The sequence below is a fragment of the Colletotrichum scovillei genome (assembly GCF_011075155.1).
Source record: "Colletotrichum scovillei strain TJNH1 chromosome Unknown Contig00001, whole genome shotgun sequence".
Classification (NCBI taxonomy): Eukaryota; Fungi; Ascomycota; class Sordariomycetes; order Glomerellales; family Glomerellaceae; genus Colletotrichum; species Colletotrichum scovillei.
In genome coordinates, this window is record NW_023336259.1 from 4,138,888 (window position 1) to 4,161,419 (window position 22,532).

The 22,532-nt window shown below is 51.2% G+C and overlaps 7 protein-coding genes across 7 annotated transcripts; 5 read left to right on the plus strand and 2 right to left on the minus strand.

The window, feature by feature from the left end:
- Positions 1-1,690: 1,690 nt before the first annotated feature.
- Positions 1,691-4,062, minus strand: HER10_EVM0007968 (glycosyl hydrolase family 20; the record flags this gene model as incomplete). Its single annotated transcript, XM_035477506.1, has 4 exons — positions 1,691-2,560; positions 2,625-2,877; positions 2,933-3,426; positions 3,541-4,062. The coding sequence occupies 4 exons, from the start codon at positions 4,060-4,062 to the stop codon at positions 1,691-1,693; spliced, it is 2,139 nt and encodes a 712-aa protein (XP_035338609.1).
- Positions 4,063-8,116: 4,054 nt separating this feature from the next.
- On the minus strand, positions 8,117-8,871 carry HER10_EVM0011260 (uncharacterized protein; the record flags this gene model as incomplete). The annotated part of the gene is made up of 3 exons (XM_035480696.1): positions 8,117-8,246; positions 8,316-8,458; positions 8,515-8,871. The coding sequence occupies 3 exons, from the start codon at positions 8,869-8,871 to the stop codon at positions 8,117-8,119; spliced, it is 630 nt and encodes a 209-aa protein (XP_035338901.1).
- A 1,669-nt stretch (positions 8,872-10,540) lies between these two features.
- Positions 10,541-11,415, plus strand: HER10_EVM0005015 (acetyltransferase). The gene is made up of 2 exons (XM_035474641.1): positions 10,541-11,141; positions 11,191-11,415. The coding sequence occupies exons 1-2, from the start codon at positions 10,609-10,611 to the stop codon at positions 11,363-11,365; spliced, it is 708 nt and encodes a 235-aa protein (XP_035338312.1). The 5' UTR covers positions 10,541-10,608; the 3' UTR covers positions 11,366-11,415.
- A 551-nt stretch (positions 11,416-11,966) lies between these two features.
- Positions 11,967-13,825, plus strand: HER10_EVM0003994 (beta-xylosidase; the record flags this gene model as incomplete). Its single annotated transcript, XM_035473654.1, has 2 exons — positions 11,967-13,623; positions 13,680-13,825. 2 exons carry the CDS (start codon positions 11,967-11,969, stop codon positions 13,823-13,825), a joined length of 1,803 nt encoding a protein of 600 aa, XP_035338234.1.
- A 708-nt stretch (positions 13,826-14,533) lies between these two features.
- On the plus strand, positions 14,534-15,472 carry HER10_EVM0002742 (short-chain dehydrogenase; the record flags this gene model as incomplete). Its single annotated transcript, XM_035472441.1, has 1 exon — positions 14,534-15,472. The coding sequence occupies one exon, from the start codon at positions 14,534-14,536 to the stop codon at positions 15,470-15,472; it is 939 nt and encodes a 312-aa protein (XP_035338118.1).
- A 1,156-nt stretch (positions 15,473-16,628) lies between these two features.
- On the plus strand, positions 16,629-18,487 carry HER10_EVM0010763 (endopolygalacturonase; the record flags this gene model as incomplete). Its single annotated transcript, XM_035480212.1, has 2 exons — positions 16,629-17,815; positions 17,875-18,487. The coding sequence occupies exons 1-2, from the start codon at positions 17,340-17,342 to the stop codon at positions 18,485-18,487; spliced, it is 1,089 nt and encodes a 362-aa protein (XP_035338865.1). The 5' UTR covers positions 16,629-17,339.
- Positions 18,488-19,441: 954 nt separating this feature from the next.
- Positions 19,442-19,931, plus strand: HER10_EVM0012597 (uncharacterized protein; the record flags this gene model as incomplete). Its single annotated transcript, XM_035481990.1, has 2 exons — positions 19,442-19,564; positions 19,656-19,931. 2 exons carry the CDS (start codon positions 19,442-19,444, stop codon positions 19,929-19,931), a joined length of 399 nt encoding a protein of 132 aa, XP_035339022.1.
- Between the last annotated feature and the right edge of the window lie 2,601 nt (positions 19,932-22,532).

Sequence of the window (22,532 nt, forward strand, 5' to 3'; positions counted from 1 at the left end):
AGAAAGAAGAAGACACTGTGAAGATACAGTAAAATCGTGCGTCGGATCGCGGACGACAGGCAGGTACGTACAGTGCGAGATGCGGATCCGCCCTGAAAGCCCGTGACTCGGTACGTACTCGGAGACCGGGGAAAGGAAGAGGCGGAAGAGTGGGGCATCAAGATGGTTTGCAAGGGACTCGAACCCAAACAAGGGAAAGAGCGGGGCTCCGAGTCAATGGCCCTGCTCCTTCTCAACTTGCTGCTTTCCCATTCCAAGTTTCCAACCGGCAGCTGCCCCGCTTGGCCCCGCTTATATGCTGTAATCCCGTACCGTGCACGTGAATGGCGCACACACAGTCAGGCAAGCACCTTGAAGGACACTCGGTACGTACTCCAGCACTCCAGTGTCTCCGGACCTCCTATGCATCTTCCAAGTTCCAATCCGCAGCCTTGACACGCCCTTCATTTTATCACCGACAAATCATGGCCTCACATGTTTGACGACCATCTCCCATGGCCCATCAGTCTTTGATCTCAGAGTCGAGACCAACGGTCCAACACGTAATCGATCTTGGCTTCGTCTCCTGTATCCCACAGCAGCAGCAACCTCCCATCAACACGAGACCACCTGAACCAGTTGCTCCAGACGACCTCCGCCCTCATCCGTTCCCTTTCCGTCGCCCCAATCATGCACATTCCGCAATTCAGCAGACAATGAGACGATCAAATCCCATCGTACTTCAGCCGAAACCATCGTCATCCCGTGTCCTGGCCACTATGTAAACCATCGCCCGCTTCAGGCTGTCCCGCAAATAGCAATGTCAGCATCGCCAGCGAGCCAAGTGTGTGCCAGGCACGAGGGGGAAGTGGGCATTGTCCAGTCCTTGCAGATTTCGAAAAGCCCTCGTTATTGAGAAAGAATCGATCGAAACCGTACGCCCTGCTTCTACAGCTCTGTTAAACGGTTGGGCAGCTTTCCACCGACCAGCGACTGGAAACCCCGTCCTGGACCCTGATTCAGCCCCTGGCCCGTCGGTAATCCCTGCGGCGAGCATCCCGTTGCCGTTGCCGGGGCTTTCAACGCCCAAAACCTCTCAGTCCTACCCTCTGGCCCCTGGCAGTCACGCACGACGCAAGACCCCGAAGGACCCCGATCGGTCACCCGGGTCGGCCATGCCACTACATCGAGCCTCGAATGTGACATCGACCATATTGGATCGCTGACGCTCTGGTGTTTTGGCCGGGGGTCAAACAACGACAGAGATCTGCACGCCAAAACAACCAAAAAACCCGTTGCAAAAAAAGAACCTTCTGGCACAATCTGTCAAATGCCCGCAGGATCGCTGCCTTGACGCCGTTTACACGCCATCCGGACCGACATAACGTACGCTAAAACTAGCTAACTATGTTTTGGCACATGGTACGGACGATGGTGCCAAGTTTCACATCCACATTGCCTAGCACGCCCTGGGCCCTACGACCAGTCGAGTCACTACGGAGTGCAGAGTCTCAGCTTTGTTCGGATACAAATTGTGGACAACAAGTGTGGGCATCATTCACGTCACGACGTACGACTCAGTCATCCCCGTTCCGCATGACATCGAATTTCCATCTCCAAGGACCACAGCATCCAAAGCAGGTTAACAGTCCGAAGCTGGTGAGGCTTAGAAGAAAATGTCAACACGAGCCTCTCCGATAATAAGGCTATTCTAGGCATGATCAACCAGCTTCATCCCGCTGATGACACCCTCAAATCCACTGCCTCCGACTGTTGCCAACGGTGCCTCCACCGCGATGGGCTGCCAGACGAACCGGGCTCCGTTCCAACCCATTATTGTCAAAAACTCCTTGGGCGAGCCGTCCCCGACGTCTAAGAACGTCTGCCTCCCCCTGCCAATGAGGCTCGCGTTTGTCCACGACCCCACGGGGAACGTGTAATTGAGCGCGTACGTGCTCTCCCCTGAAAAGAGCATGACGGCGTCCACAGTCCCATTGCCAAACCATAATCCGCTGTCTCCACCGCTGAAGATGGCTCCCTTGGCGTCGGACGTGGGCTTGATCGAGAAAGAAAGAGTGTAATTCCTCCCCTTCTGCGTCAGCGGAGTCGTGATGCTACACGAAGACGCCAGAATGGCACCCTCATCGCCCATCGCGCACGTCGAGGTTGCGCGGTAGTTGTTGCCCGACAAATCTTCAACAGCCGTGCCGTTGCTACCTCGTCCCTGCTTGAAGTCGTATTCAACGATCGTCGATCCGGTGGATGCGATTCTTCGATCAAGGTTCTGCCCCGGCGCGAGAGGCTGCAACGCAGAGAAAAGGCCTTGGTAATCAGCCTCAGCAACTTCGCCTCCCCACTGCTTGTCTGCGAGAGCAGGCAGGCCATCCCTCCATTGGTAGTATCCCTCCGTCACCGTCGTTGCATTCGGGCCAAAATCGTTCCATTGCGGCGCGATATGGCCCAGCAACGATGCACTGTCCCTTGCGGCATTGTTCGATGCATTCGTGCGATCAAAGATATTTGGTGAAAATGGTGATCCATCGGGCGAGCCATTGAAGATGAATTCCAAGCTGAGTTCATGCTGTTCGCCAGGTTAGTTTAGTCATCATCATATCGACACGTATCAACTTGGTTTGAATACTTACACCATACCACTCGCTCCACTTTCCAACCGTGTAGATATAGTCGCCCGAGTTGAGCACCTCGTACCCGTTGTTGACAAAGTCGTAGAGCGGGTTCGCCTCAAAATTGGCCCAGTGCTGAATTGAAACGGACTTGTTGACGGTTCCACCGACTGACGGCGCAAATGTTCCCCAGATTCTGACCTTCTTACCGGATGTGCTTGTGATGTAGTCGTTCATCTCGTCCACAAATCTCGTGTACTCGGCAACCAGGGCGCTGAATGATGAGCTCATGCTTTGATACCACCAGTTCCAGAGGCGACTTGACTTACTCTTCACTCAGCGTCGGATCGACATACTCATCGGCACCGATCGAGACGGTCTTGGTATGGAACCATGGCAGGAAAATCTCCCAGATCTTCTTCACCATCGGTATCGTCTCTGGGTTTGAGATGTTCAGCAAGCTCAAGTCGCTCGACAACCCTAGGTCGGGCTTCCACTGCGAAATCACAAGAGCGTGCCCGGGAGCCTCGATCTCCGGCAGGATCGTTACACCGCGCGCTGCGCACTTCGATTGAATTTCGTCAAAGACGTCCCGCGTGTAGCTCTCATTTGCGCGCCTATTAAGGCCCTCGAGGGCTGGATCGTCGGAGTTCAACCGGAAGGCGGCGTAGAGGGAAAGCATACGCTCGCGTGAGTAGATGGCGACATTGTTGTACAAATTGTCTGAGAGGTGCAACTGGAAAGTGTTTTGTTTGAAGAAGGACATGTAAGCGCACATTTCGATGAGGAATTCGGCTGGGTAATAGTGTCTGGCGATATCGAGCTAACATAGTGCACAGGCAGTCAGCATGCGGTTCTCTTCGCCTCGGCATCCGGCCGAGGGTTGGTCACGTTTCCCGCAATACGCGCTCGAGCTCGGGCGGAAGGATTCTCTCACCATCATGCCCCGGGTTCCCCATCCGGGGCTATCTATCCCGTACCCCAACTTCAGCTCCCCGTCTCCGAGGATGAGCTGCTGTAGGACCGTCCGAGTACCCCACCACACGCCCAGCGGGCTAGCACCTGTGATGAGCACACCGTCGATCGTGACATTGAGAGAGTACCCCTCAGAAGTCTCGCGCCCAGCAGCATCTTTGTAGAGGCTTGCATCATCGGCTAGCGTCAGGAAAATGGCTCCTGGCTCCGGGGCATCGCCTAGCTCGATTGGAATATCGAGTTTTAGCGACGAGGCGAGGTCTTCTCCGAAGGTTGTAGCAAAGGCATGCAGAGTTGGCGGAATGAGTGTTTGGCCTTTGTCGTCGACGGAGTCTGCGTAGGCTGACGAGACTATGATCTTGGAGAGAGAAGAGGCGGGGATGGTGCCGCCTGTTGGAGTGTAGGGTGCTGTTGGAAGGCCTGGGAGAAAGTCTGCTCCCGCTGTGGCCGCGAGAGAGACGAGGGCGGTGGCGAGGAACCGCATCGTGAGGGTCGATCAATGGCTTTCGGTCACGATGTTTGGGCTGGGTTGCTATTCCCTTCCCCAATTGCAGGATTAGACCTTCTATAAGTACGGCAGGATGGAATCTTGGCTTCAATGGACTTTTCAATCTTATCATCAGAGCATCGTGGGTATGACGCGACGGGACGTGACCTCGGCGCGCGGGGGCTCGGAGCCGGATGGGATGTTTGGTGAGGGGAACCCAGCTTGCGCGACACTCCCGGCGCGAACCATGGTGACATAACTTTGTGATGAGAGCTGTGCGATTGTAGAAGGTAGTAGCCGGATCTGCGTCGTTGGGATCTTACCCCTCAGGTGATGGAAACATTGCAAACAATTTGAGGATACGAAAAGCATAGTGATAGGAACCAACATCGCAACGCGAGTGGAACTCGGTTCCTGGGGCCACACGCTCGGAAGTTACGAGGCTAGCCAGATACTGCTTGCAGTTCCGTCCAACAAAATGGAACGAACTATGGCAGTGTGCTCGAGCTCATAACAGCTGTGATCTCGTGGTGTGATGGCAACGTTGCAATCAATTATCTCTCGCTTTTTGCAGTTCATCCCCCTCCCCTCCCCTGATTAAATGTTCTAATCTCTCTCCCCGCGCTTAATGAGTGGGGACCGGGAGAGGCAGACTGCTACTGCGGAGTCGTTGTTCCGGTGCTCCGTTGGACGGCGGCGGGGAAGTCGGACAGGGGCCGGGCCGGGGTTGATGACTGTGGACGACGTTGCGTGGTCTATGAATTGTGTATCTCAGTTTACTGGACCGTTGCACGCGTGCAATTGATAAAAGGGTCGTAAATGATGATTGGAGATGAGGTTATCCGACTCAGCAGAGACAGCTAGCTCACATTTCTATTGTGCTATTTACATCTTGTTCCAAACTCAAGAATGTGCTGTGTTCATGTTTTTGAAAGAGATTAGGCATGTAACACGTCTCGTCAGTAACATGTACGTGTCGTGCAGTCACATTATAGGGCATCAAAATACATAATGAAAGTTGATTATTTATCGAGAATGGGAATAAAGTCGAAGCCAGCTTCCCGTGAACCGGTTGGTATTCGTGATGAGTATTATGGGACACCCATATAAAAGGTCACGTGTCGAGCGGTGAGGCCTGGGATCGTTGACTATATGAAAACAAAAAGAGTTCACCCCCCCGGTGCGGAATTGGGGGCTACATCTCTTGGTGCTCACACTGGGAATCGAACTCGAACTCGTAGCCTGTCGTCGAGTAGGCTTTGGGCGTAATTTGATTGTTGACCGTAGACCACTCCACCACCCAGCCAGTTTGACCTGACCCATCGACCTAGACGGGCGCCTCCTGGCTGGTGACGGGATTGGACTTGGGGGTCCCTAGATAGCCTTACACCCGGCCATCGTCCCTTCCTTACTGGTCGTCGAATGGTCTTGCAAAGTCGTACGGGTGCATATTCACACATTGCCCGACGTTTGGATCCGCCCTGGAAAGTCTCCATGGTTAACAATCTATTGCATCCTTCTAGAAAAGATGCTAACCCATTCGGAAAAACTCACGAGTATTCCCAGTTCCAATACTTCCTCCGGCCGCCGCGCTCGCAGCCGGCCTCTGCCTTCATGCCACTGTAGCATTCTTCTATATCGATGTCGCGTTGGTCACCATTCCCGATATACTAGCGCTCCGTCAGCGATTTGACAGAGTAAGCATTTCTTCAATCATCCATATGAGTAGAGGATGCAGAAGGAACGAAACACCATTTGGTCTCTGACTTACCGAAAGCTCAAAATCCCACTTTCTACCCTTCGTATCCATGATGCATATTCGACGAAATTCATTCTTTACATAGCTGCCCGATAGCTGAGCGCACACGATTCTCAAGTCGACTGGGGTGTTGTTGTCAACGTCGTATTCGCCTGTCATGCCGTTCTTGTTACATTCGGCAAGTACTGTTGGAGCAAAAGTGAAGACGGTCGTGATAAGGAGAGACTGGATAGTTTTCATGGCGGGCAACGAGGGAACGACTGGATAAGTGAATAATTAGGAATTTGGGAAAGGGGAAGAGAATCAAGTACTAAGAGAGAGCAAGATGTTCGCTCTGAAGTATTTGCGTGCAATGCAGGCCATGCAACTTCTTTATATCAGTGATGGATTGAACTTGACTTACCCAAGGTGTGGTATAAAGGGTTAGAGGCAGTTGCCGCTTAGAGACGTCAGCATTTCGTGGTGCCACAAATGCTTTAGTGTCAAGTTACAAGGGAACTTGGGTGAGTCCCAAACTCAGTATGGTACAACAGCAATCAACGCTGGGCGGATGAGTCTCTTTACCCATAGGTAGCAAGGGGCTGGGGTGTCAAGTCGTTATCCACCACTGTGTGACACACTTACACGGGACAGGATCTGACAACGGCTTAGTCCTCATATGGCTTCCTTCAGCATTGCCTCGATTGGGCGAGTCGACGAGGTCGGGGCCACCCCAGGGGCACTTCTCCGCTTCCTGAGTCGGGGCTTTTTGTACATTTCTTAGGGCCTCGGCGACGAGATCCTCGCATGACGCCGAGTATCCAGGTACGCTTATGTGCTACAAAGGCTTCCCTGTGATTTTGCTCCGCGTGATACGGCTTTGGCACCGAGCGCCGTACATGGGAGATGTGGGCGCATGTGTTCTTTCAGGTGTTTCTCCCTTGCCTCTCCCACTCGCACGATCGGGCCCTTGCCTCCTACTATGCTCTTTCAAGTTTGGAGGCTGAAGTGGAAACTCCAGATGCGGAGTGTGCATTCCAGTTGCATTAGCTTGTTCCTCGACGATATAAGTCTGCATAAGGACCCTACGTAGGCATGTTTGATTAGTCTGAGAAACAGAGTCAGCCCATCTCGAAACTCATATGGAAGCTTACGTACTTGTGTGATGCATCTCTAGCTCTCCTAGCACCACCACCGCCAGACATCTCAAGATGAATTCAATGTTCTCTCAACTAGCAGGACTCCTTTTACTCGTCGTATCGATTGGCCTTGTAGAGGCAGCACCTGCCATAGCCGAATCACGAACCCTTACGTCCTACCCCGGTTCCAAATTGAGTTTCAACAGATTCGCGATGCCAATCAACCGGACTCTACTTGCTGAAGAGGTTGGAAACCCTGTTCTCCTGACTGACACTCGAAAGTCGTTTTCTCCTGAGACCCAAGAACTGCGCAAGGAACGAGTCGAAATTTTTGTTGCTAAAAACTCCACCGTAAGGCCGCATGTCGGCAACAAAGTGGATGGGAACAAGCCAAGGACTGCCTTCAGGTGAGTCACCTTTCTGAATATACGAGATAACACAGAAGAGGCACTGATGGATGATAGGACACGCCAAACCTCTTCAAGTAGCATCCGCGCCAGATCAAAGCCTGGAGCATTCCCCTGGGCGGGTCTCAACCCCCAAGGAACATACCCTTGGACCAGATCAATTCTATGCATGGCGATCTGCGAAAGGAACACATATCACATGAGAGATATCCTGAAGGGAAAGGGAAGATGGCAAGCGTGAGTGAAATCTCTGGAGTTTCGGACCTTTTTACTCCGTCGTTCCCTTAGTAGACCATCTTGATTTACCCAGCTGACTTGACTCGCGATGAAGATGTTTACTCAAGTGCAAGTCTGATGGATCCATGACTGATGTTGTTGGCGAGATCTATGAGGCAAGTTTCAAGGAGGATTTCGCGCCCTTGGCTTACTACAAAGGGTATCTGGATTACGTCTCTGGCAAAACTGGCGTGGTGGAACAGAAGATGGAGTGGAGGGCCGCATATTAAGCAACGAGTTACGTCCATCATCTCATGACCCAAAGGACCTGTGAAGTAAGTTCACTCAGACAACATAAAAGGGAACATGCTTCACACTAGCTTTGTATTGAATATCTTGTACGAGCACAGTAGGTGCTGGCGTAGTAGGTTGTGAGATTATGTCTATCAAACCCAGGAGGGAAAAGCCATTGGGGGCAGCCGAATTCCAAGATTTCGCCACATTCATATGCCATTGAAAGCACTCCCGTGGCCATCGCATCGATGTCTGAATCAAATCAGAGGAGCTGAGACGTAAACCCACATGGCGCCTTGTTCGTAAGCCGGCATGCCTCCCTGAACGGTGTTGTCAGATCTCCAGCAGCGATCCATGATGCGCCCAGCAGTGCGGGCAACATTGTTACTGAATGGCGAAGAGAGTCAGTCCAATCTATACGGATCTTTTGAACTTAAGAGACTGAGTTCAACATACCAGTTGGTGCTCACTTCTCCAGCTCCACTGCCACTTCCAACAATTTGCGCATTACCAGCGGTACACATCGCCGTCGCCGTTCTAGTCCCGCAATTGGCGTTGAGACCGGCAAGGTAGTTGATACACGTCACAGCATCAGGTGCCTATGTAGTGTTAGTCTGGACTTTTTATTCAACAAAAGTCACCGAGCTTCACATACCCAAGCAGAAGGCTTGCCATCGTTGCAAACGAGGAACTGCTCCTGTCTCTTGTCAAGTGGGCCATCTACAGATACCATGTTAGCACGCACATACCCAATTTTGACATTCATATAGAGACAATTAGTAGAAATAAAAGAGTTACCCTCGTGAGCCGCAGTGGATTTGGCCGCAGCTTCGAGGGCTTCATCGACGGATAGAGCGCTTTCAGGGTCGGCAATGATTGTCTCAACCCAATGTTCCCAGGACCAGTCAGCCACAGCAACTACATCCCGAGAGTTTACAAGAGGAGCAGGAGACGCAGCTGCGAGAGCCATCAGGAAGAGCAAAGTGACTGGAGAACGGGCGCTTTGGACCATTGTGAAAGGATTGTCTAGAAGCTGAGTTTAGAGATTTGTGTGTGAAGGGTAGTTTATGATCAAGTTCAGGCAGTCGGTGCTCAGGGTTATGTTTATATAGTCATTAGCTCCAGCTTGGAATCAAGAGATGTGACAACACGAAAAACCTGCCAAACTTGATACTCGTGTCTCTCGTCATGGCCTTCTCGATTGCTAGATGGAGTTAGTATTGGCATTGGCACGATAGCTCAGTGTATCATCGCTGCATAGGCCGCGCCTCCTCTGGCACTGGAGCTCAGTATGGTAAGCTTACGTCTCTGCACAAGTTACTGTGCCATGACCTTGCGTAAACGAGGTCGTCAAACTGACCTGACTCTTTGATCGGCCGTCTTTATTATGCGTCAAATATTGACTACTTAGGTGGCCGATCGGCCACGGAAAGTGATCCGTGAAGTAGTTTAGAAGTTGACGCCAAGAACCATTGAACCAAAGTCCCGTCGCTTACCTCTTAGTTTTGAGCTAGCAGGCGGCCGACCGACATTTTGATGGTTTCCTGCGAGCTTCAAGAATGGTAGCATTCGCTGTGACGCTGACCGAATACGAGAATTGAGCTTCAAACAATTTGTCCATGATTTTTCTGATCCGAACTCTGGCAACCGCCATAACAGCGCAAGTCAGTAGCATGGCCTGATCGAGCCTTAGTTCCTTCAATGGAACCAATTACGTTGGATCAGGTCTTTCTAGTCTTTCACTCGTCATATTATCTGAGATTCAATTCGTCTGATCGGTTTAGGTGGAGGAAACAGGGCCCCCTTGCCCCTAGGCAAGGAAGAACAGAAAGTGAAAGCCACCCAGCCAAGACTCTTCAACCTTGCTTCTCGCCATCAATTGGAACCTACTTGCGATATCAAATAAGCATATAAAGAACTCTAGTCAGCATGTGCGGAAGCTTAGTGGCGTTTTATAGATGTAATTGGCGCATGAAGAGTGGCAGTACTTGGCAATATCGCCTGTTGCTGCGACGAATGACTTAGTCCCTTGGGTCCTAGAGCGTTACTGGCGTATGTGATGTTTCTGGGTGTTCCATCAACTTTCAATTTGAACTGGTTCCGACCTCTTGTATGCTTAGCAGTCACTCTCCATATGAACGAGGAGGGTGGAGGAATGAAAGTCCACAAATCGAGCGAAGACCACGGCGGAAGCTGACATGACACCTGGGGTTTCTAACAATTGGGCACTCCAAAACACTCAGTCAAGCAGACAACATCCATAAAGACACTTCGAGATATTGACGTAGTTTCATTGATTAATCGTCGAGCCGTGTCTGCTCCTATTGAACTGTCAACTTGATGAACTCATGCCAGTCAAGTCGCCGAATTGCACTTTTTCCAAGTACCTATTCAAAGCCCGCAACAATCTTGGGGCGCCTCACAACTTTGTAGTTGTTAAATTGAGGGCAAAGTACCGTTTGACAGTCGACTTTCGTCAGTGCACTGGTCCTAGTATCACCGAGATCAGTAATCCTGCGTTGAAGTTGCGCGTATCCGGCGTATTTGGCGTGTCTTCCCTGTGACCGGGCCGGTCGCCCCACTTCGCGCCGAAGTTGTCGTGCTGTGAAGGATCTCCATCCGTGACTCCCTGAGTCATCGTTCAGAGCACATATGTATATTTGAATCTTGATCTGAACATCGGAAACGTTGCAAACATTGACAAAAAACTTGGCAAATTAGGCCTTCATTACCAAGACCTACCAGAACCATGGACCCTCCTGTTGGACCTCTCGTCGCCTCCGCTGATCCGGCAACGGCCCCGTCCCATACCCCGCTCCACGGCCGATACACCTCCGTGGTCCCGTTGCAACCCTCGCATGCGCAGGCTATCTTCAAGCACCTCGGCCGAGAAGAAAACGCTTGGCGCTGGACATACCTTTTCAATGAGCCTTTCCTTGAGATCGAAGAATGTGAGGCAGCTTTCAAGGAGTGGAGCGTCTCCAAAGACCCGTTGTACTTCACTGTATTATCCGGCCCAGCATCGGATCCATCATCCGAGCCAGTGGGTGTAATGGCATATCTCTCCATTGTTCCGGCTCATAGACGTATTGAGATTGGATGCATCATTTTCAGTGAGCAGCTGAAGCAGACGCGTGCCGCCACTGAGGCCCATTACCTTCTCATGAAGAACGCTTTCGAGGGCCTGGGCAACTACAGACTCGAATGGAAGGCCAATCATTTGAACAAGCCGAGTCTCGCAGCTGCTGCGCGGTTAGGATATACGTATGAAGGAATCTTCAGGTAAAATCTCTATAAATATCGTTCTCAGTCAGGAACTAACAACCGGCAGAAAGCACATGGTCGCCAAGGGGAGACGTAGAGATACAGCTTGGTTCAGCATCACAGATGATGAGTGGCCAGTAGCCAAGGCCGGCCTGGAAACGTGGTTGAGCGAAGATAATTTTGATGAGAATGGTAAACAGCGCAAAGGTCTTAAGCAGTGCCGAGAAGCAGTGGAGGCATAAAGGGAAGCTTTGCAGCTCGGTTTTTGGAACCTCTGTTTAGGAGGCAGGAGAGGAGCTGTCAATCAAGATAGCATGGAAAGGGTGGACAGGGGATTAGACGCAGACAAATGATAACGTTGGTAATGTTTCCGGCGCAATCCATGCTGATTGAAAACTGCATCGGATATGCAAGTGCTATTTCTAACCAAGTGAATAGCTCACTTCCACTGAAAGCAAAGGAGATGACGGAAATGCATCATGACTCCAACTCCCCCAGTCTTGGCCTTGGTGATCCTGCACCTCCCCCGCAGTTGGCTTGGAGCTCGACAGGACAAGATCGGTGCTTCGGAACTTTAGGCTAAAGCCACAACTCTCCGGGTAGGGGTTTCCACGGCGCCGGTCTCTCGGAAAAGCGCCGCACCATTGCCCTCGATGTTGTAAACGACTTTCGACTGCTGCTAGGATACTTTCTCTGGTGTGGAAACAGACTCCAGAGCGATGCAGGTTTTCCATGAGCGTTGCGGGGTTACCTGAGTTACGGGCCTCTGAAAATCATTATAATGTGAAAACCGAGCTCGTGACTGCTCGCCAAAGAGCCCAATAGCTTGCTAGCTTTTCCAAAATGAAGTCCGGACTTCTAGCTCTGGCAATAGCCCTCTTCGGAGTTGCCCAAGCTGAGAACTCAACCTTTCAAAACCCCATCATTAGCGGCTTCAACCCTGACCCGAGCTGTATCTTTGTTTCAGAGTTGAACAATACCTTCTTCTGTGTCACATCCAGTTTTCTAGTTTTCCCTGGCCTACCCATCCACGCAAGTCGAGACCTGGTGCACTGGAAGCATGTTTCCAACGCATTCAGTCGAGCAGACCAGCTGCCAGGTCTAGCTTTCCTTCCAAAGGCAACCAGTGGCATCTACGCACCCACATTGCGATTCCATGAAGGCATCTTCTACCTCTTATGCACTCTCGTAAATCAGCAACTCCCGAGAACAAATGACAGTCGCTGGGATAACTTTATCCTCACATCGACAGACCCATACAGCTCAGATTCTTGGTCGGATCCTATTCACTTCAGCTTCCCGGGGTTCGACCCTTCACCGTTTTGGGACGATGACGGCAAGACGTACGTCTCCGGTGCTCACACAGCCGCGTACTACCCAGGTATAATGCACGCGCCGCTCAATCTGGAGACTGGAGAGATAGGAGACATGATTATGCCCTGGAATGGTACCGGCGGGCGGTCTCCCGAGGCACCTCACATCTGGAAGCGTGATGGGTGGTACTATCTACTTCTTGCCGAAGGCGGCACCCGTGAGAATCACATGGTCACAATGGCTCGATCAAAGAGCCTAGAGGGACCTTACGATTCAGCACCGGCAAACCCACTGTTGACTTCTGCAAACGATACTACCTCCTACTTCCAGGCTGTCGGGCACGCAGATTTGTTCCAGGATGCTGATGAAAATTGGTGGTCTGTCGCCCTAGCAGTTCGCGCTGGCGGCACCTATGGCCAGGATCCTGGAGCATACTTTGGCAACCTGCCGATGGGCAGAGAGACGGTACTTACGCCCGTCACCTGGGAGAGGGATGAGTTCCCAGTGTTTACGCCGGTCACTGGCAATGTCTCAGGCTGGCCGCTACCCGCAAAAGCTATTCCAGATGAGGGAGAAGGTCAACTCAGCGACGCAGACGATGTTATCATCTTTCCGCCGGGAAGCAGTCTGCCTATTCATTTCATCCATTGGCGCCTGCCCAAGGCTAGAAACTACGCGGTCTCGCCACCAGGTCACTGGAATACACTGGCGCTGAAGTCTTCAGTACTCAATCTCACGGCTTTCGACGCTGACTTTGCCTTGGGTCGTGGTCAGACTTTCGTCGGACGGCGGATGGCTCATTCGCTCTTCAAATTCCGTGTTGAAGTCGACTGGGCAACGTCATTGACGAAGGAAGAGATGGAGGTCGGCGTCTCAATTATCCAAGATCAAGCACAACACTTTGATCTTGGTATTGTCATGTTGAAGCCAGAGGGAAGTGAGGATCTTCGACCGCATCTTCGGTATCGTGGTATCTCGGAAACACCGTATAGGGCGGTCGAACATCCGCCTAATGAGATTTACCCACTTCCTGGTGGTTGGGCTGGGCAGAAGATTTCGCTCCAGATTGAGGCTGTTAACAGCACTCATTTCGCATTTTCTGCCGGCCTTGCGGGTCTCAGGGAAGACTCCGATCTAAGAGTCTTCGGATATTGCAAGGGTACCGAGTTGGTTCCTTACTACTCTGGTAGGCTCACCCACCATGAGGACAATTGGAACCCATATTGACAATTATGATTCTAGGTTCCGTGGTTGGCGTGTACGCAACATCTAATGGGAAGCATGGAGAGCAGGCGTTTGAGACATACATCTCCAACTGGCGGTACAGGGGAATCCGACAGCTCAGAAGCCAGAAGGATGTCGACGATGCTGACAACTCTAGTGATTAGGGTGGTATGGCTGAGGCCTTTCCACCATTTGCAATACCACTATCATACTACTTTATGAGACGATGTTCAAAATTCTCCTTGACCATGGGTCTTGCCAAGAGCTGCCCCGCAAGCTGTCTGTGTGGGAGCCGGAGCCACCCTAAGACCCATTTCTCCGAAGCAACCCATCATCAAGTCGCAACATGTGAATTGGAGCAATTCCATCATCGGTTGTAGGCTCCAATCGTCTGCTAGCTTGAGGTAACATCGTGTCAGCTGCCAGGCTTCGGAGTCAAGATTCCACCGACGGCCCTGTGCCCAGCTTGCTGCGCTCGTAAATTGCCTGGCAGTTGGACAATCCTGCTCAAGACAAGGACTCTTAAGAACACATTCAAATGCCGCCACACCTCGATAGGTCCATGGATGGCGTCTATAAGACCTATCGGACTATGATCGCCCAAGCATTGAAGACCTCTGGAACTATCGGTCAAAGCGGGGGACCCTGAACCCTGAAACCACCAATACCACCTTGCGACCAATATCGTCGGTGCCAGTGTCAAGCTCGGGACGGTCGGACGCCAAGTTTGAAACGTGAAACTCTAAACCATAGTATATAAGAAGCTACGCTTTTGCGCGCCGCGAGGCTCTTCGTCGCTTGTGCAATCACGATCAACAATAGACAGATTCAAACATCAAACGACGTAGGCATTAAAGTACACAGACTTGAAGATGGCGACAGCGTTTTTGATGGGCGGCTACAACTTCAAGCCGGACTCTGATATCCCAGACTTGACAGGAAAGGTCGTTCTCGTCACCGGTGGAAATGCCGGCCTCGGACTGGAGACCATCCGACAGATTGCAAAGCACAACCCTAGGCATATCTATCTCGCAGGACGCTCAAAGGAGAAGGGTGAAGCCGCGATTGAAGCACTGAGGAAAGAAGGCTCCAGCGTCGCGCCAATTTCTCATCTGCCGCTTGAATTGTCCTCATTTGAAAGCATCAAAGCCGCCGCTAAGCAGTTCAATGAGTCTTCTTCTCGGCTGGACCTTCTCGTCAATAATGCTGGAATCATGGCGACGCCGGAGGGCCTCACAAAGGAGGGTTACGAGATCCAATTTGGTACAAACCACATGGGTCATGCACTTTTCACGCAACTCCTGATGCCTACCTTGAAGAAGACGGCGACCGAGAACCCCGACGTGAGGGTCGTGTTCCTCTCCTCGGGCGCGGAAGGCTGGGCGCCCAAAGACATTTACCAGTTCGACAAGCTCAAGACCCAGATGCCCGAAACCCCCAGCCGCTTTCGTTACGGCATTTCCAAGGTGGCAAATATTCACTACGCCGCTGCCCTCGCCGAGCGGCATCCGGAGCTCAAAATTGTCAGCGTGCACCCGGGTATTGTCGACACAAATCTGGCACAATCCATCATCAGCAAGTCCAACTTCGTCTTAGGCACGATTGTGTACCTCGGCACTAAGATCGTAGCGGTCAGTCCCCAGAAGGGCGCGCTCAACCAGCTCTGGGCATCCTTCAGTCCAGACGTCAAGAGCGGCACCTTTTACTTCCCAGTTGGTGTCACCGGTAAAGGTACGAGATTGAGCAAGGACAAGGACAAAAGGGAGGAGTTATGGAAATGGACCGAAGACGAACTCCGGAGTCATTTGTAGGGGGATATCCGCAACTGGCCGCGCAGAAGAGAGACAGCTCACAAAAGATCAAATCCACCACCATTCACCAGACAAGACTTCGTATTTTCTTTTTTCTTCTAGCGTAATGCGGAGACAGAAATAAAGTGTTCCAAGGACCGGCAGTTTCATGTATGTTGAATCTCCATGGCCAGAATCCGGTGGCTAAAGTGTGTAAGTTTGAATGATGCTGCATGAACCACTACCAAGTCGGTTTTTGCTGCCGTTCGAAATTGCACCGTGAGTTGGCAAAAACTACTCGAGTCGGTTAGATCCAATCCATAAGCCCACTATGAATCAGCAAAATCCGACGCTAAAAGCAGGTGAGTCGCAAAGTTCGGAACCCGATTAAAAAGGGCCCAAGGGGCCCCCTGGTCCAAGTAGATGACGGAAATGTCCACCGTCGGATCAAGCCCGAAGTTCACCCAAGCCCATTCGTCTAAACCTGTCACTGATAACTTGTCCGTCTTCAAGTGAGTCCAATTCGGGGCCGAGAATAGGAGGCCTGCTCGCCCCTTACAGCTTCCCGGCGGCTGACAGGGAAAGTATACGCGCAAGTCCGTATCCGCCGAAAGGAGAGGCTCTGTCCCCACAAGGCAGCCGGCTCGTCGGTCGTCGGATGCTTGGATTGCAATCAGGGCTTTAAGGTTAATCACACCACTTTAGGTAAAGCCCGGGCTCTCCGATGCTCGTTCGTCATCAAATTCTTAACGAGACGACCGCGGAATAAGCCTCACGTCATGAGAGTCGGGAGTTCACTTTCAACAGGAATTGTTCCTGCAACGACCAGTGTCGTTGGCTGAGTAGAAACATGCCATTCTGGAGCAAGTTGGAAGATGCACAACGCCTTATCACATTCCTGCAGAATCCTTACCTCACCTCCGTTCTTGGCATTTCTTTTCTGTGGGAACTTCCCCTTTCAAACAACTTTTACACAGGCACACAGGGAAATACTGGGTCAGCCGCAGCGACTGGTGGGTAAAATACCGTGATTTTCTGGGTCTTCCTGGATCCCAAGAGTTCCATGATCGGATCGATCGGCAAATCAAGCCTATGCCAAGATGAAGCCAAGATGCCACTGAGATTGGAAATCCTACCTGAAGAGGTAGTTTCTTCATTCCCGCCACGCGTCAGAAGTGGTGAAACCGGCTCGATCAGACGGTCTGGAAGTCTTGGAAGGTGATCTATGATCATGTCTCGGTATTCCGCTGGTAGGGCGGCTGACACCAGCTTGGGGCGTAGGTTCCCGTCAGCCCTGTTCGTCCCAAGTCCACAACGACCGGGTATGATCCCATCGTCAGACCTGGGTCATCGGATAGTGGGCGAGCACCTCTTCTAATATTCTGCTCCCCACGTGCTAGCTTCGTGCCGCGGGCTTGCAGCATTTGAAGCTTAGATAATTTAAGCCAGTGTGGAGAGTCGCCTCCTCTTTTCGGTCCTTCGGGGCAACACTCCGGCGCTGCAGGGTCAGATTAAAGGTGGTTTTGAGATCATGGGCTCCTCTTAGCTCCTTCCAGAGACCGGGGAGATAGACAACGGTGATGCCGACTATCCGGCGTGGGAGCCGCACCGTACCCAGTTGCGGAAATCCAACGAGCTTCCAACAAGCAGCATCTAAATGAAAGGGGAGGAGGAGGCCTAGAGTCTTGCATGTTCGACAATTTGATATAAGTATTGTCTTTTCTGCCCACCTCTTTTGCTTCTGTTCTTGATACCCCATCGTGCTTCTTCACTCACACTCTTTTCAACCACGTTCTTTTTTCCAACTCTAGTCTCTCATTCGACATTTTCTGTACATACTCGAAGTATTCCACGTGTTGATCACATACCAAAAACAAATCAAGAAACGATGAAGTTCCTCTCCGTTGTCGCGGGCCTCAGCGCCCTGGCTGCCGCCGCCCCCGCCGAGCTCGACACCCGTGCCTCGTGCACCTTCACCGACGCCAAGACGGCCATGTCCAAGAAGACCTCCTGCACCGACATCGTCCTCAACGGCATCAAGGTCCCCGCCGGCGAGACTCTCGACCTCACCGGACTCAAGGACGGAACCAAGGTTACCTTCAAGGGCACCACCACCTTCGGCTACAAGGAGTGGGAGGGCCCCCTTATCGCCATCGGCGGTAAGAAGGTCAGCGTTGTCGGTGCTTCCGGCAACTCTATCTCCTGCCAGGGTGAGCGCTGGTGGGATGGCAAGGGAGGCAACGGTGGCAAGAAGAAGCCCAAGTTCTTCAAGGTCAAGATCAACGACGGTTCCATCTCTGGCCTGAACGTCAAGAACACCCCGGCCCACGGATTCTCCATCAGCGGCGTTTCTGGCCTCAAGGTGTAAGTCACAACTCATTGCTGGTTTCTTGGACAGTAATACTGACCCGGCTATTCTCTAGCTCCAACATCCTTTTCGACAACAAGGATGGTGACTCCAAGGGTGGCCACAACACCGATGCCTTCGATGTCGGTACGTCTTCTGACGTGACCATCTCCGGCGCCAAGGTCTACAACCAGGACGACTGCCTGGCTATCAACTCTGGCACCGGTATCACTTTCGAGAACGGATACTGCTACGGCTCCCACGGCCTGTCCATCGGCTCCGTTGGTGGACGTAGCGACAACACCGTCCAGAACGTCATCATCCGTGACTCTACTATCGAGAAGGCCGACAACGGTATCCGCATCAAGACCATTGCCAACAAGACTGGCAAGGTCAACGGCATCACCTTCGAGAACATCACCCTCAAGAACATCAACAAGAAGGGCATTGTCATCCAGCAGGATTACGAGAACGGCAGCCCTACCGGCAAGCCCACCGCTGGTATCCCCATCACCGACGTCACCGTCAAGAACGTTAAGGGTACCGTCGCCGCCAAGGGCACCAACGTGTACATCCTTTGCGCCAAGGGTGCCTGCTCCAACTGGAAGTGGTCTGGCGTCTCCGTCACCGGTGGCAAGTCCTCTTCTGAGTGCTCTGGCATTCCCTCCGGCTCCGGCGCCAAGTGCTAAATGCTTGATGGTGGGAAGCTTAGGAGCGGTGCTCCTGAGTTGAAGTCGTTATGACTACAAAGATCAGGATCATGGTCGCAAGTGATGGCCTTGCGACTTGGGTGGAGGTAGTGCTACGGAACTCCCATTTGGGACCCCGTTCGGCTGGTCATCGTTCAATTCTTAGATACCCTTCGCGGAATACAGTTCAATTAATTTTCGATCTTTGTAAAATTTCGGTTCGCTGAGAGTCCGACGCCAGAGATACTCGATTTACTCGAATTGATCGGTCCTCGACCCACCCGCAAGTATTTCTGCGACTATTCAGCATAATAACTTCTCTTCTTGCCTTGATGACTGCGTTCAGCTTTCTTCACTGGCTTTAGTGGAGTCCCCGGGGAACACCTACTTGGCGGTCCTGGCTGCTTACCTCAACTACATATGATTGAATCCTTATTAGTAGAGAAACGCGGTGTCTACCTCCCAGATGTGGCACTTGTCTCGATCATTCGTTTCACGAGTAGCGGTCCCTTTCCCCTTGTTCCCATTTCCATACTGGTTCATCAATAGGACCCAGTTACCAATATAGTTATTTCACTATTCATCACAACTCTGTCTTCGCAACTCGTCTATAGTGAAAAATAGTACTATTGGTGTAAATAGGGAGGTGAAAAGGGGGTAGCCTGGCTTGACTATTTACCTACCCCTCTTTGTGTCTTGTGAGACACTATAAGACACCGTCGAGAGTGCTGGAGCCTTAAATTTCGTTGTATCACAAAGGGAGCCGACGACACGTGGCAAATTACATTTCCTGTTGCTTGTGACGTTGTATCTATAAAACGCCATATTGATTCAGTCATTCTCTTATTCCTCTCCATCCTTCTTCAACGATCCATCCCTAGCAAGTGATTCAGACTGAGATCTCTCTTCATTATTTCTACCTTTAGCTCCAGCGAAAGTTACCGCAACATCCGAATGGCTAGTCCTTTCTCTCACATTGACCATCAGAATGATGAAGCCTTAGTGTCAATCTGCGATCGAAGCTGCTTAGATGTGCCAGGAAAACTAGAGCCAAACCCTGATGTTGGCGGAGTGGGGGTAAGTGAGCGCAAGATCAATATGCTGTGATGCCACAGCAGAACTGGTGGAAAATAATTAAGCTGATCAACTTATTTTCACCGGATACTAGGTGATGATTGGGTTTCTTGGGACAGCGTGGCTAGTGGTGTTCCTGATATGCATACGATACTGCTTCACCTTTGACCCTCATATTGATCCCTTCGAAGATCGACAACGAAACCACATGCAAAAGGAAGGTCGGAAGCATGTCTGGAGACCCAATATTGTTGACGTCCAGGCTACCAACATGTTTTCACACATTCGCCGACGACTTGGTCAACACACCGGTTGGAACTTAGCCATGACCAAGGTAAGTGTTCTTCTTTGTTCTGTCTACTTACCTTAAGGTAGGTAGACGTCTTTAGCCAGTCGGCTGTTCTATATATAGCGAGTTTTTCATACTCTCGACTTGAGTCTGGGACTAATCAGTTCTGACATAGGTTCTGCTGAATTTGTGTGATATGCAACTTCTCACAGGCCTCGGCATATTGCTCAGCAGTTTCGTCGGCCAAAGTTGCTACGTGTCAGCATACCACTGGCAGATCATTTGCTATCTGGCTTGGTTTTCAGCAGTCACTCATGCGGCCTGTCTAACAGCTCTTCGGACATATCTCTACGAGCACCCTACAGAACGCAACTGCAGACTAGCTTTCATGGTCATCTTCTTAGCGGGGTTGGTCACCGCCTTGATGCCAACGAGCTATTTCAACTGGATGTGGTCAAATGAACCCTTGTATACCGAGGGCACAGCAAGTGTTCCTTCCTCGAATGTTCGATGTCTGTTCAAACGTCGAATAGCACAGACATTATGGGACCAGAGGGCTTGTGAAGGCCCAGTTGGTATGCACGACCACCTAAGGCAGCCCGCTGCGGATGGGTACTTCTGCAATGTCGTATATGTGACACCTGATTTCCCGAGCGAACAGATGATAGACCTTTCAATCACATCGACTACAGCACATCAGACTGTGATCGTATCCCTGATCATCTTGATCCTAGGCTCCGTCAGTCGTATCCTCAAAATGTTTCGTGTGACAACAGAAGTTGCGAGAAACAAGTTCAGGGAAAGGCTCGGCGACTGGGCCATACGCTTCCTTCAAGTCACCACCACAGGCTGCAAGAAATTCGGCACTACTCCGTTGCGGGGGATAATCCTCAACATATTACGGCCGCTAGATCTGGGAATTTCAGCCTACCTTGTCGTGAAGGTCTACTCAGATGTCTTATCATCGGAATTGGCCGATGTGAGTACAAAAGTCCTTCTTCGCACGCGTCAGTCAGTATCTGGTCAATCCGGACGCAAGTTATGCTAAGTCTTCTTAGCTAATATGGCTTATTATGTCTTCAACGTGGGGCACGATACGACTCTTGCGTGCGCGAACGTCGGGTAATGTGAGCGATTCTGAGAACGCTTGGGGCTTTGGTCAAGTCTTGCCAGTCTTCCTTCTTCTGGGGCCGGTTACGGCGGTTCTGGTATCATTTTTGTCAGCTACGATGGCCCAGAAGTCGACTTCGGTCTCAGAAGAAGATGTGGAACAGTTGAAAAGCTTGGCTAGGTTATTGATTCTACGCCAACAAGGTATGCCCTAACTTTTCAACAAGAAGTAGGCAGATAAGTTAGATTTTGATTCGTTGTAGAACTGGCCGCCACTCAGAGACCTAGTCCTGATGTCCTTTGCCTTACTAGCTCTTTCGTTCGGGAGATCGTAGCCAAAGTCCCCGACGTGAGGATCAGAGAGGCACTGTTGTCCTCGGCACTCTGCCAACAAAGGATAGAGACAGTTTCTTGGGAAGGAATTCAATTATCTTCCCCAGGCGGAATGGATTTTGAAGCCGGGGCGACAATGGCCCACTCTTCGCAGTCAACAAGATCATGTGACGCCGAAAGGAAGGTTCTTTCTCGACTCAACCAAGATATTGTCCTACAAGGAGACCCTGTGGATTTTAGAGCCTCTTTACATGTCTACGCGTCGACATCCAGGTGGGTGACGTTGATATTCTGGTCAATTTGGATACAGATATTTAGCACAGGGGTGTTGTGCTTAGTGGCTCTATCGAAGTGGAAAATGGAGAAACCAGTTTCTCTCTCGGAGCTTCTGGTTCCCAGCATTCCAACTCAGCTTGTAAACTCCTTTGTTGGAATATTACTCGGCATTTATGTCGACGATGAACGCATTTCAAAGCTTCTCTTGTCAATTTTCTCGATTCCGCTTTGGGGGCTTGCGTGTTGGGGTATCCTCGTTCCTTGGACTGGCATTTGGAGAGCTGCCAAGGCGGTTATGCCAGCTCCTTTGATACTTGTAGCTGTTTGTTTTGTTGGCCACGGATTTTACGTTGCTGTTATCCAATGAATCTCATTTGGAGGTTCAGGTAGTTCATTTTGAGCAAAGATGATCACACTGTGAATTGTAAGACTCCAGTAGTGACCACAGCATCTACTCTCAAACTTGATTCCCCTAAACCTCACAAGCACACATTGCAAACTCTCGATCAAGCCCTGTATAGCTGGGTAAGTTACGAATGATTAGTTCATTGACTACCTTCTTGCCTCAAACCTCACAAACCTCATTAAGGAACTCTCGCCAAAAAACTCCCATACCTAGACAACTGCCGGTCCCCCCTCGGACTCCTCACGAAATCTTCAACCCTCAACCCAGCCCTGCTCTCAAGACACAAACAACGTCACTCCCCCCAAGCGCAAAACCCGCAATCTCATCCCCCTTCATCACAATATTGCCAACTTTGACACTCAACTTCATAGAAGAAACCATGGCCATACCCACAGGCAATACCGCGACTTTTCCCAAGAGAGGATTCTTAATGATTACAATGCCTCGGGTCTGAAGGAAATGATAGCGCGGCGAGTTGGGCGCCGTCATTCCCCTCTCCTCCGTCCGCTTTAGGATCCCTTCACCTTGCCGGCAAGTTGGTCTCTTCTCCCCCTCAG